The 13,759-nt window shown below is 43.5% G+C and overlaps 1 protein-coding gene across 2 annotated transcripts; it reads left to right on the top strand.

The window, feature by feature from the left end:
* Positions 1 to 10: 10 nt before the first annotated feature.
* slc25a22a (solute carrier family 25 member 22a) lies at positions 11 to 13,703 on the top strand. Of its 2 annotated transcripts, none has more exons than XM_072385957.1 (11): positions 11 to 219; positions 6,204 to 6,395; positions 6,503 to 6,628; positions 7,078 to 7,133; positions 7,367 to 7,457; positions 8,038 to 8,092; positions 8,796 to 8,856; positions 9,103 to 9,247; positions 9,338 to 9,492; positions 9,580 to 9,655; positions 9,781 to 13,703. In XM_072385957.1, exons 2-11 carry the CDS (start codon positions 6,376 to 6,378, stop codon positions 9,923 to 9,925), a joined length of 930 nt encoding a protein of 309 aa, XP_072242058.1. In that variant the 5' UTR covers positions 11 to 219; positions 6,204 to 6,375; the 3' UTR covers positions 9,926 to 13,703. The 2 variants fall into 2 exon arrangements, with proteins under 2 accessions (XP_072242058.1, XP_072242059.1); XM_072385958.1 differs by lacking the exon at positions 11 to 219 and adding an exon at positions 2,336 to 2,564.
* The last annotated feature ends 56 nt before the right edge of the window (positions 13,704 to 13,759 follow it).

Genomic DNA, 13,759 nt, shown 5'->3' with positions numbered 1-13,759 from the left:
TTCTCTGTTTTTTATTACTCCACTGCAAGCCAGGCTGCCCCCTCCCTCCCTCCCAGCTTTGACTGCCTGCCATCCTGCTTTCACTCCCACCCTCTCATCTGGACTCAGATACTAGTGAACCCGGCAGGTTAGCTTCTGACAGTCCGGCAGCTGAAGATACAGATTATAACGGGTTTGACTTTGCCGCACCGGAGGAGAGGGCGGAAACGACTCAGTGTGGTATGTACATAACGGGATGCGTCTGCCGTCTTGTCAAGAATCTGCTCTAAGGAATGTGTCTGTGCGGTAGAAGCAGCTAAAATCTCACCTGGAAATAACCCAAAGGCGGCACGTAATGCCCATATCTGACACCCGAGTGATGGAGGTAACTGCATCAAGGAGTAACTATGAGGCGAGGATGCAGTCGTGTGCGAAATTGCCGCTAAGTGAGAGGAAGGAAATGATTTTCATGTCATGTGGCATGTCACGTAGTTTTATCCTTCGAGATGTGGAGTTAACGGTAACGTCGGGCCTATTTGTCGGCTGTGCCGTTCTGAAGCGCGACTGAATAACCGTTACACCGCGGCCGTTACGTGTCTTGTCACATTTCCCCCTTAAAACCGCCGAACCGTTACACAGACGGAGATACAACTACGAGTAGCTTCGCTACAGTACAGGCGTGTTTGCTCGTACTTAAAATATTACATATAGACATTCTCGACCTGCTCAGTTTTGGATGCCACCACTATATAACTGAGTCAGTGTCTTCTCAGTCCGAGTCCTTCTGGAGACCGCGGCGGCCGCCGCCTTCTGCCTGCTTCCGTTCCGTGGTCACGGTGTAATTACGTGCGCTGGGATGTTGGTGGTGGGCTAAGCCCACTTTAACTGTGCCCACCTCCTACCTCATTAAAGTGAAGCCGCTTGCCTCTGATGGGGTATCCACTCAAACATTATATGCAATGCTTCAACCTCTTGAGTTGAAGCATTGTAGAGGACAAAATGAAATGGCGTGCTCCCATCTTTTGGAGGCCATTTTTCTGTTGGACCCCCCTCTGCTGTGGTGACATTTATCTGGCTACAGGCCTCATACTTCTCCAAAGCACACACGTGGATTTATCTGCTGAGCAGGATGTCAGACAGGCTGGCAACTTCCAGCTTTGTGGTCGACTTGTGTGTTTTTGAAATAAGCAGACTAGCACAGATAAAGAGGAGGCCAAGCAGTGGAAATTATTGATGAGGGGAGATGCTCTTGTGGTGTTGGGTGACATCCTGTGCTTTTCACAGGAGGCTGTTGTATCCCCAAGACCAGTGCTCACAAAATGGCTCGACTCATACGTAACAGAAAGCAACAACCATGTGTTAAGTCTTCGTTACTCTGTGCCATAACGTGCGCTAAATTCCCACAGAAAGGGCTTGCTAAATATCTCAGATATGTGTTCACAGGATGAGAATGACGGAGACTGTGCTGACAGGGAGATTCTTTGCTCCTGTGTGAAAGTTACTGTAATCTGCTAAATGTAACCAGAAACTTCAATAGTGAATTGGTTTGATTGTCCAAGCAGAGTGCACCAACAGTGGTATTTTTTTCTTTAACAAGGCTGGAAGAAAGCTGAGATGCAGGAAGAAGGGAGACAATGAGACAGAAAAGCCCCAGATGACTTTTGAAATCAGGCCACCAGGGATACCTGTGGTGTCAAGAGGAGGGACTAAACTCTACACCTCTCCTCTGCACAAGAAAGGCTTTTTTTTTTTTCACCACACAAAAGCCAGACTCAGCCTGATATTTCTGATCTGCAACAGGTGATTACAACAATGCACCACTGTGCAGGTTGAATGGCTGCAATATCACCTCAGAGTAGAGCATCTGTGGCAGGAATGCATTGCCGTGCCCCAATCTCACTGTTCTGGTTGTAAATAGAGGCCGAGTGTGAGCTTTAGTGAGTACGCATTAAGTTTATAATCCCAATGATGTAGGGAAGAGGAAATGGCAATCTGATCTGTTCGTGACGCCACAAATTTCATCCCTGTGTAGGTTCAAAATAGCAAGTTGGATCATTGTGAAGAGCGGTACAGACAAGGCTGCCAGTGTGGAGGATCTTTTTCAAGAAAAATCATGCACCAAATATGGACTCATTCAGTCGGTATAATGTGGCAATAATAAAGACGATTATATTAGTAAAAGTTCTGATAATAACTGCTGCAACAAAGATGAACAGGTAGAGTTTTATAGATCTGACTTTGGCTACTACTCGACATCTAATAGAGCACTGCAGAGACGCTCTGTCTGTGTCTGAACCTCAGTGCTGAAGGCTCAGAGTTTGCAGAGTGTTGATCAAACCAATTCATGTCAGACAGATGGACTGGTAGCGACAGGCTTTTCAGAGCTGACGAAGGGGGGCTGCGTGATTTTCATTTCTTTGCCATCATTTCAGCCACAATTGTCACGTGTCAGTGCTGACTACCACAGTGCTTTGTCGCCACAGTCTCTCACTTCCTTCAATCTTTCACCAAACTCATTGTTGTTCGCTCACCAGGACCTTTACCCCCGTAAGCAGCGGAGCAGCCAAAGAGCTGTGCCGGCCAAGGTATATCTTTTTTCTCGAGCTGATTTGAAATATGAATGAAGGGATTATCATTTGCTTTCTGTGTTGCGTTGGAAAATAAACCGGGCCGGATTTGTCTCCAGAGTTTTAGTGTCTGTTGGCCTGATTTAATCTCTGCAGCTCCTGTGTCATGGAGAAATGCCTCAGAGTAGATCAGTCGTAGCAGCTAGCTCCAATGGTACTGGAATTCTACCCGCTCTGATCCAGTTTTATCCCTTTTTTTTTTTTTTTTTTCTCGTAATGCATCTCTCGAAAACACACTATGTTGTCTTACATTAAGTCTGTCTGAGCCAACTGGAGGTGAATAAAGATCAGATTTCTTTATAAATTTCAGATTTAAGTTGGCTGAAATACCCCTGCGTGCCATTTATCCTGCCAAAAGATATGGAAAAAAAATCTAGTATGAAATGAATTCAAATGAATTAAAATCTACTATGAAATTAATTCAAACAATTTTTTGCTAGAATGTCCTCCATACGCCACATCCCTGAATGTGGGATTACATGGACAGAACCATTAAGCTGATAGCATTGGCTGATAAATCTGTAATTTAGAAAATCACCTTAACTTTTAGCAGTATGTATCATTTAGACTGATCACAAAGTCTTGTCTGTATAAGGCAGCATTCACTGACTCATTGTTCAAGTTGTAACGGTGACCAAGGGTCAAAAGCTGGACTGTTATCTGCCTGAGGCGACACCTGTACTCTGTACCAGCTCTTTAATCAAGTGCCTCCAACAGCCGCCTCAGTCGGCTTGTTCGAGCTGTTAAGTTCAAGGTTCTGCTGAAGTTGCACAGTCATCCATTGTTTACTCATCAGTGCTTATCAGCTGTTTTGGTAGAAACTCCAAATAGGAAATCTGTGTAAATGTGTGTGTGAGGAAGGGAGATGTTTTAAGCTGTAAGAGAAAGACGTTTCGGAGTCGCCTTAGGCTCTTGTTTGCCAGAAGTAAGTCTCCTCTTTAACAGTTGATTTTATACTGTCTGGCTGTGAAAATAGCTCATCAATGTATTGATGGAGGACAAGTTGCACTTAGCAGCTTGTAATTCTTTATCATTTTGTGAGAGAACAAGGCATTCCATGCAGATTTGGTTGATGAGCAATGCTCTTTGCTGTGGACTCTGCACACTGGGGCTAGTTGTTTCCATACAGACTCCAATTGTCATGACAAGACACTGCACGCAGGCTATAACTGGGGGTCAGACAAATGACCTGGCACAGATACAGTACACAGGGGGAGTTTCACAAGTAAAGCCGAGGCATGGTTGACAGAGAGGGAGATGTCAGTCTGACTGCATTGTCTCGTGAGGTGGCAGCGATCTGGACAATCCATTCATCTTTTTTTCAATACAAGTAATAGCAGAGCTTATAGTACGATTCAAAGAGAAATCATAATGCTGACTGCGAGTTAACTTGAGCGTGGCGAAGAGGAAGTTTGTGTCTGAAAAAAGAGAAACAAAAGGAGCGCGCAGCAAAATGGAAAAAATGGGTTAAGTGTCAGTGAAAAACCGAAAAGATGAGCGATGGAGGTGTTCTGTGAAGCTCCAGGAAGCAGAGGGGAGAACGCTCTCAGTGAACTGGACCCCCGCCTCCTTCTCTCCTCTCCTTCTCCCTCCTCCACCCCTGGAGCAGCCACAGAAGACCTCAGCTCTCCCATCCAAACTAAACACAGCTGCATTCAGGTCCGGATAAAGTCACTGGAAACTTAAACAAGCGCTCCTCCTGTGGCGTGTCAGAGAGAGAGGATCTGAGGAATTAGCAACATCGCTCTTGCACACATATGCACGTTACATAGAAACCCATAAGTCAGCGAAGATGTGAGATAGAAAAGCTGTTTTTTCGAGAGTCGTGACTCGTGACTGAGGGAAATGATGGGGGAGGGCTGGTGTGAAGGAGAGAGGAGGAGGAGGCGGGCTGCATTGGCTGAAGCACGTTGCCATTGGTGGATGAAGGGGGTGGAGAGAGTAAAAGGGGAAATTGGAAGCATCTTTTCATATTTAGGACACTCTGTACCAAAAATAGGAAGCATCCTGGCTACAACAGATATATTCTATTCATTTCTCTCTGAATTCTACCCTTTCAGCAGCAGAAGTAGCTTTCCCTTCTTACCCCCAGTCTCACAATGAAAGCACTTATTAATAATACACGAGTGTTGAAGGACACGCTTGACATACAGATGTTTCAGTGGTTTCAGAGGTTTTTTTTAACAGAAAATAATCGCTCTGTAGCTTTATTCTGAAGGAGCCGCCAGCTGACTTTTAAAAATGCGCAGCACTATGTGAATGCATCCTGCACCACTGTGACGTAGAGCTCAGGTGACTGAGAGGTGATATGCAGGATGTTTGAGAATCAGCTGCAAAGTGGGTAGTATCAGTATCAGTCTTACTATTTTTATTACTCAGCAGAAATGCCAGAAACTGTTTTACTTTCTTTGTTTTGCACACTCATGAGCTGAATCTTTGTTTCCGAGCCCTGATCAAATTGGACCTGCTACCCCACTTTGTATCTCAGGGGCTGTATTTAGTTTGGTCCACAGCACATCTGGAAGTAGAGTTCCTCTGACTGCTGCACGGCTCTCAATCACGAGGGAAGCTTGCATACACAATTAGATGCAGTACTAACAATTCAGTGCTTCTTATGATCAATTAGCATTCAGTTCTTCACAGTCGAGAAGCAAAAGCAGGTTTTCAAGGTAAGATACTAAAGATCTCCACTTCTTTTTTTAGGAATAATCCTAAAAGCCTGGCACATTTTTCCTGTGGAATTTTCTCCCTTTCATCTGTACACCATCATGTTCAGGTCCAGTTTCTGGACTCCAGAGTCACTCCAGGCTTCTTTAGCGTTTTTTTTTTCCTTGGAGGAATGCTCTGGTTGCCTGAGTTCCTGAACACCCTGGAGAGTGTTTTCTCTCAGGATTGTTCTATAGATTTTTACTCCTGATCCTGACTTGTCCCACAGCCTAAGTTGTGCTGAGTTGGTGCTGCTACCACCTTGTTGGACTTGAGGGATAAAACCTCTTTGTTCCTGAATGCGTGAAAAACACAGTCATCATATCGGGTCACCGTTTTGTGAAAGCTTTGTTTTTGGGGGCGAGAAAATGAGGAAAAACAAAGATCTCTCTGTGGATTCTAGGTTACACTGAGCTGAATAAAGTATTTGGTGCAGTCAGGTCTGCAGAGTCGCTGCCTGTCTCACTGTAAGTCGAGAACCTGTTTCTCAGGGGAAAAAGCAGATCTTTCATCTGCTTTTTCTTTTTTAAAACTAACAAAGTGACTGTTAGCTGTTTATTTAGGCAGATAGATCTTCTACTTTTTTACAACCTCTGGCTACAATTGAATTAAAATAGTTTTCTAAATGGTCCTAGTATATCATGATAAAGAATTTAGTCATATCGACTTGGGAGAAAGTCAATAATACTGAAAATCTTCAGTTGTTGTTTTACAACCTGATTCTTATCTTTCTTTTTTTAGGTATATTAAGAAAGTTCCTGTTGCAATGGTTGTAGAGACAATATTGCTTCACTGTAGCTTTTGAAATGTGCTGATCCTCTTTTCTGTTGGGATGCGTGTCACTTTATGAGAGTCTAAAATGTGAGCCGGTCCCTCTGTGCTTTTTCACAGACTTACTAAAACCAACAGCAATCGCAAAGAGACTAGTGGACAAAGAGAACCCCGCCACCTAATCGCACTTGGACAGGAGAACACGACTGTAACGAGCAGCCAAAAGCAACGAACGCCGGCCGGGTGATCAGATAACAGACGTATTGAACTGTGCAGCTGGGGCTTCAGATAAATGGCTGACAAGCAGATCAGGTAAGACCGAACGAGACTAAGACTTGGAGCAAAAGCGCGGTTTTGTGTTGAATCTTGTGATTTGAAATATTTCACCTTTTTTGTCTGTGGTCTTCGCCTTCATCCAGTTTGCCTGCCAAATTGATCAATGGGGGGATCGCTGGCCTGATTGGAGTGACCTGTGTGTTTCCCATTGACCTGGCCAAGACCCGCCTGCAAAACCAGCAAAATGGATCTCGCCTTTACACCAGCATGTATGAAATGCTCATCTGTACCTCGCAGACACTTTTTTTGCTGCAGAGCGGAAAGTTGACATCATACATTGGTTTGATCTCATTCCCGCTTGCTCTGAAGTTGTAACTTCCGGACAGTTTCTACTCTCAAACTGTGGGATCAACCCCTCAGATCATATTTGAACCCATTTCCACTCATCATATTCTTCTTCTTCTGTCCACCGTGATCTAAGAAACAAAACTTGTTTATCAGGATTTTCAATAATAAAACATCTTTATTATCAATAAAGTGACAAAAAAACCCTCCCAAGACATAATTCTATGAAACAAACACTTAATAACTTAATCCATCTTGTCCTTTTCCTCACTCCTTCCCTCTACTTTATCGTTTAGTCGTAGAGTTGATTAGAGGTACCTCTCAGCTTGTCAGGCACTTTGACTAATGTACCTCACGTGTCTTTGTGTTTTAGGTCAGATTGCCTTATTAAGACCATCCGGTCAGAGGGTTATTTTGGGATGTACAGAGGTAAGTCCATTTTTTTTATTGGGAGCAATTTGTTAGCTCATTTAAGTTCTATGTAAAAAAAAAAAAAAAAAAATGTTGTTAGTTTTTTGTCGTTGCGTAGTTTCATTATTGTTTGTGATCATGTCGAAAAGCATTCCAGTGTAAACCACCGGCTTCTGTTCCTTATGTTTTTTTCTTTCCTTTTTCTTCTTTGGGGCTCCCTTTCTTGCTCTCTGTCTCTTTTATCCTCTTAGGGGCTGCGGTGAACTTAACGCTTGTCACGCCGGAGAAAGCTATCAAACTAGCTGCTAATGACTTCTTCAGACACCACCTCTCCAAGGACGGGTGAGACATGACAGCCCTTACAGACTTACACTTTCCTGATTCCCAATTTACGCTGTGAATAACTGGCGTGTTTACCAACATACCTACACCGTGACACATTAGATTCCTGTGTTCTCACCGAGGCTCCAGTTAATCCCTCTCCACAGAGCGCTTCATGCTGGCTTGTTAACCCTATGATTTAGAAATTCTGTTACTCGTATGTATGCCAGCTGCGGTCCTGTCTGACGTCACATTACCAAGTTGTACACATGAGCATCACATGTCAAACATTAGCAACCATCATCTGGTGCTGCTGAAAGCAAGCACTCATTGTCCACCCGGAGCACTGCATGCTCAGATAAACCTGAAGCTATCTAGGACATCTAACTCCATCTCTATGGCGACAAACATGCCGGCTGATGAATGATTGACTTGTCTGCTCTCCTTGTGAATTATTAATCTGCCCTTGTGTCTAACACATTATGGAGACAAAGATTAACATCACCAGAACTGGTGGAGACGACTGCTTTTTTGAGGAAAAATGAAGTTTTCCCTCACTTTTTTTGCACTTACCTTTCATTTTCTCTCTCTTTTCCTTTAGAAAACTCACTCTGGTCAAAGAGATGCTGGCGGGTTGTGGGGCCGGCACGTGCCAGGTGAGTGAGCAAGATGCTGCTTTAATTGCATCCTCCGGTTTTCCATCTGGAACTCCTGAGTTCAGCAGATCCCGTACACATGACCGGGCCTCGGCCTAATATGTCCATGTTCCTGCAGCTACAATTAGCCGCCACCCCCCTTAAAGATGTGGTAGTCACAGAAACATGCTCGGAGTTTGTTGATTGTGTTATCTGAGATCTGAATGTGACGTGTAATGTTCCATTTTCACGAGTGATTTCCAATAACTGTAATGTCCTATTAGTGGGAGATACAACTGCTGCATACGTGAATGATCAGATAAGAGTTGGTGAGAGCGCTTAGCCGTGTGCTGAGTGTGTGAGTCAGAGAAAAATGCCTGTTGTTAATGAGGGCAAAGGCTTCAAGCCCGAAGAGCATGATTAGATTAAGTGTAGCACACCTTGGATTAAGATTGCAGATGAGAACGTGGCCATCGCACCTTTAATCCAGTTAACTAGTAACACAAGTGACTTACTGTTGTGTCACTACCGAGGAAAATTAGACTTGACTTTGAGCCAATAGATACCAGTAGATTTACACTAAATGCACATTTTTAAGGTCACATTTGGCACTAATCAGTCCTAAACTCTGTTTGCATCCACTGAAGAAGGTCTGCAGGTTTTCTCACAGGATGCACATGTGGACACAGCATTTGACACCCTTCGCTTTGCTGTTTTGTTGCAGGTTATTGTAACAACTCCTATGGAGATGTTGAAAATCCAACTCCAGGACGCTGGAAGAATCGGTAAGAGGACATTAAACACAGCTGCTGGTTTTTGTGTTACCAAATGAAAGCGTTGCTGATATACTGGGGAGAGAGCGGCCCCGTGTGGTCATGACAGAGAATGCGACTGCTTTATCCTCATTTCTTTTTTTACGTTGCTGAATAAAAAAAGTTCCCTCATGCATACGTGCTCTCAGCGGTGGCCGATGGAAGGAGTCGATCGAAACTTTTTTCTGTCATTAACGATGTCCTTTTTGTGGGCTGTAGCTGCTCAGAGGAAGCTCATGCCAGAGACAGTCGCAGCAGGTACCGTGGAGGCAAAGTCCCAAACAGCCATGCAGCTGACCAGACAACTGCTGAGGGAAAAGGGCATCGCTGGGCTTTATAAAGGCCTCGGTGCCACGTTGCTCAGGTAAACAGATTTGACAGGAAGGTGGATTATTGCTCAACAAACTGCAAATATTTTCTAATGGCTCATTCTTATTCATGCCTTTTTTTGTAGGGATGTTCCTTTCTCCATCATCTATTTCCCCCTTTTCGCCAACCTGAATAACCTGGGAAAAAAAGACGCAGATGGCCCGGCGCCTTTCTATGTGTCATTTATGTCGGGCTGCCTTGCAGGAAGCACAGCGGCTGTTGCTGTCAACCCTGTTGATGGTGAGCAGGCGTTCTGTGGAGGTAGTTTTAACAGTGTGTGCACTGATACTTGATGTTAAATACTAACCTGAGCTCGCTGTGTTCCAGTTATAAAGACGAGGCTGCAGTCCCTGAACCGAGGGAGCACAGAAGACACCTACAATGGAGTGGCTGACTGTATCAGGTGACCTCATTATGTCATTACTGCTAAAAACATGTGGCTGCTTGTACTGTATAGTCATCATCATCCCCTTAAACTATGTTTTAGTTTAAGTTATGAGCTTTTTTTTTTTTTTTTCCGCTCTCCAGGAAAATCCTACGCAATGAGGGTCCGTCAGCCTTCCTGAAGGGAGCCTACTGTCGAGCCCTGGTCATTGCACCTCTGTTTGGCATTGCACAAACGGTCTACTTCTTTGGTGTGGGTGAATTTATCCTCAGCCTCTTACCTAAATAAGACAACTAAGGATCTCCTCCTTCCTGCCTTTTCCCTCCCACAATGCACCACATCAACCGAAGGAGGATTCATCTTCTGAAGGTTTTTTTGTTGGATCACTGCATGACCAGTCAGTACATTTTGTTTTCTTTCACTTAGTTGCGTTGAATGTTTAAGAATTCCAGAGGGAGCCTCTTTTTTTTTTCTTCTTTTTCTCATTTCTTTTGCCAAGCTGCCTCTGGTGGCACGTAAAATTCCAGTTGGCGAGCTCTGCTAGCTGTCTGGAAACGAAGCCACAAATATCAGTTCAGCATTTTAAAGAAATATTTCTGTATTCTTACAACGTTTTATTGTGTTTTTCTTAACATGATTGTCGCATTTGAAAGCAGATGCTGCAGCACTGTAAACCCCACAGTACTGATTGTTAGACCAAATTCTTTCAGACGTCGACCCATCGATGTCGGAGAATCCCTCAGGACTCTATTTAAAAATCACAGTTTGTCACCATGCTTGATTGGACATTAAAAGCACAGGCCTCACTTAGAAAAGATTCGAGAACTTTAGGTCTGGTGGAATACTTCCAGAAAATGCTACTTCCCCTAACTCGATATCTTAAAAGATAGCTTACATATATCCGAGCCTTTTTTCATGCTGTGTCCCAGGCAATGTGTTGGTGTGATACCAGCACAATCCCCGTGATCTTTCCAGAGAATACACTTCCCTTCCTGTACAGTAAGAGGCTGTAATGAACTCAGCTGTTGGCTTTGATTGCCTCGGCTCTATCGGTAGATCAGGTTCCAGCTGATATTTAGTGCTACCACAATGATTCGACTGTTTTGCCTCCCTGTAAGATGTCTCTGTTTCCTGGTTACACACCTGCCTAAAGCCACAGTATGGGACATTAAAACATCGCAGATCGCTACAAACTGCGTTCTCACGGTTTAAACTAGATGCAAAATCACCAAAAAAACGACTACAACGCGTCTCTTGACAGGTCAAAACTGCTGCACTTCTGGCCACTCCCCAATCAGTGAAATCCCAGCAGGGTCTTTCTTTTCTTTTTATGTATTTGTGCGCCATGGAAGACGCCTGCTGTGACATCACTGATTGCTGCAGCCTGCAGCAGCTTCCTGCCATGTGTTATTCATTGTGGATTCCGATGAATGCTTTTGTTGCGAGCGAGCATTATTTTAGCCTGCAAGTGTTTTTAGTATGAAGCCTCGTTATTAGCTATTAGAATGACAAGTAGTCAAACATCACCTTCCGAAACTTTCGACTGTGCAGTCGTCCATTGTGGAATGAGTAGCCCGCCCCGAGGCAGACATATGATTGCTTTTGTTTACAGATGAGTTCACACTCAATTTTAATGCTTTGTCCAAACTTGAATTCAGTGGCGGGACCCAAAGAGCTTATGAAAAAAACGCGTCTTTATCAGAAAATCCAACCACTGTGTTCTCAGCGTTGTATGATTTTGACCAAACATCTCTGCTTGTTTGCTTTAGAGGTTTTGTTTGCTTTAAGCTGTCGGGGAAAACGCAGCCCTGTCGTATCTTGTTTATGCATCGCAACATCACTGAAGCCCTGCCATTGGTTTATCTTGTCGGAGATCAAGGTGACTTTGATGTGTGCTATCCAATCACATTCCTTCCTTGCTCCCACTGGTCAAGCAGCTCTTCAATTGTTCTGTTGCACTGTGGATACGCAGTGCAACTTTTCAGTGTAATATCATTAGTGGGAGTGAGCTTTATTTATCAATACTTCTTTCTAGAGGCAGTATAGCACTATAAATTTGTATGTGTTGTTGTTGTTGTTTTGTTTTTTCCTGTGTCACACTGTCCACCTTAACTATGTTGTACATATGCAGATGATATGAACTTTGTTTTAGGATTTATTATTTTGTACGTGATGGCTTATTTGCACTCCTACCTCTCCCCCCTCAATTCGTATTGTGGTGATTTTCATGTTTATGATATTGTGGACATATCAAGTGAAGGAACAGAAAAGCAACGAGCGTCATTGAAACCTAAATCCAACACAATATTGAGATTTTTTTTCTTTTCTCGTTACTGTATGCCAAGACGAACACTAGAGAAGATCTCGTTTGCTGTTTTCTTGGAGGGGCCATTTCTCCGCTGGTTAAATGTGTGGGACAGCCACTTCCCTACCGTTAATCACAGGACCAGAAATGTGTGTTGTTTTTTTTTTTAAGTGAATGATTTTTAGCAGTGCTTGGGAAACTGACATGAAATGTAAAACCATCCCAGACGATCTCAACAGAGGTCACGTCAATGTAAATCTGTCTGTTTGAATGGTGCTTCGCCCACAAGGAAGCTGCAATATGACAGTGGCCGCACCAAGACCAAGGCTGCACTGGGTGGATCTCATGCGAGCTAATCTCTGCGTTGTCAACGTCTTAACTGAAAGCCATAAGTCAGAGAGGGACTGCTAGCCATCGACGGCACCTCCAGCGATGATGGCAGACGACAGGCTGAGGTACAGGAAAATGGCACAAAGACCCAATCTACATACGAGAGTGAGCTTGGCTTTATGAATTACTGTTGTAGTTTATTTTGACATTCCGACTTGATTTCATATGTCCTGTTTTTGAAATCACAATGTATGTGTTGTTGAGATTATTGTCACGATTCCTCGCTTCTAATCCCTCCCTCGTTGTCTTCAGATCGTTTTTGGGCTTTTTCTCAATCTGTTTTTGATTGACTCTTGAAAAACGTGCAAAGTTGTTTCCTTTTACTCAGCTGTGAATGCTCACCGACCTTGTGCTTTTGGTTCTGTATGTGTGTGTGTGTCTGACAGTGTAGTGCTGTAGTTGATGTGTAACTGTTAGGGTGACTTTGCGGTATTTTTTTCTCTTTGATTGTTGCCCCCCCCCCCCTTCCCTCTCCCTGTATTTGTCACAATCCTCTGCCATCTACTCGATCCAGCATCCGCCGCCGGGATGCAGGCCAATGCAGTGCAACTTCTAAAACACCAAATGTATGATTTAGAGTGTACACAATCAAAGAAAGCACAAAGGATTATTAAGCAGAAGAGACCACGTGGCCCCCTCTGATTTGCGGACATGAATTAAACTGATTTATTACCGTAAATCTTGATTGAAATGACCTCTTTGGTCTTGTGAGAAACGTTTGTCTATGTTTGTAAAAAAGAAAAAGAGAAAAAAAAGAAGAAGAATAGGGCTGAGACGATGGGTCACAAGAAACCCACATGATGGTGTCCACTACGTCACCCATCAGCAGATAGCCACAAAATGTATGTTGCCTACATATTCTATATGAATCAAATGTAAGAATGTAACAGATATTATCAGACGTATTATAGTTATAGTGAAGAGTTTATTACATTTTAATCTAAAGATTTGTGCTTTACACGTTCACTGACAAATTCGCAAACCAGCTCACTGATATGCAATAGTTAGAAGACACGCTCAGACACAAAGTAGGGACAAGTCAGATAGCACTGAACACAACCAAGTAATCACGACTTACACAGTTTATGACTGATGCAACAGGGAAGCTTGGAGGCCTTTCGGGATCTGAGTCCACCTCTCGTCCCTGTTCTCTTCCTCCACGAGGAAATGTGCAATAAAGCACTTTAAAACAAGGACCCCCGACCCGTTGTCTATCTAAAAAAAGTCTCTCTATGACATAGAGGGTGCTTATGAGTGTGTGTGGTGAATGGCACAGTGGTCTTGGAAATTGTTTGCAATGCAGTGGGAAAATATATATACATATTGTGTTCCTTGTCACAATTTACTGTTCAATAAACTGTCTTTAAATTACACGATGTAGTTGTCTTTACTGAAGGCTGCAAAAACTGACATGGCAGGTTTGTCTG

The sequence above is a fragment of the Leuresthes tenuis genome, unplaced genomic scaffold, assembly GCF_036924035.1.
Source record: "Leuresthes tenuis unplaced genomic scaffold, fLeuTen1.0.hap1 SCAF_5, whole genome shotgun sequence".
Classification (NCBI taxonomy): Eukaryota; Metazoa; Chordata; class Actinopteri; order Atheriniformes; family Atherinopsidae; genus Leuresthes; species Leuresthes tenuis.
Note: the sequence above shows the minus strand (reverse complement) of the source record. Positions and strands in the feature narration are given on the sequence as shown.

Coding starts and splice junctions, on each gene's coding strand:
- slc25a22a (XM_072385957.1), top strand. CDS start 6,376: ATGGCTGACAAGCAGATCAG. Junction 6,396..6,502: donor ATGGCTGACAAGCAGATCAG/GTAAGACCGAAC, acceptor GCCTTCATCCAG/TTTGCCTGCCAAATTGATCA. Junction 9,493..9,579: donor TGCTGTCAACCCTGTTGATG/GTGAGCAGGCGT, acceptor GCTGTGTTCCAG/TTATAAAGACGAGGCTGCAG.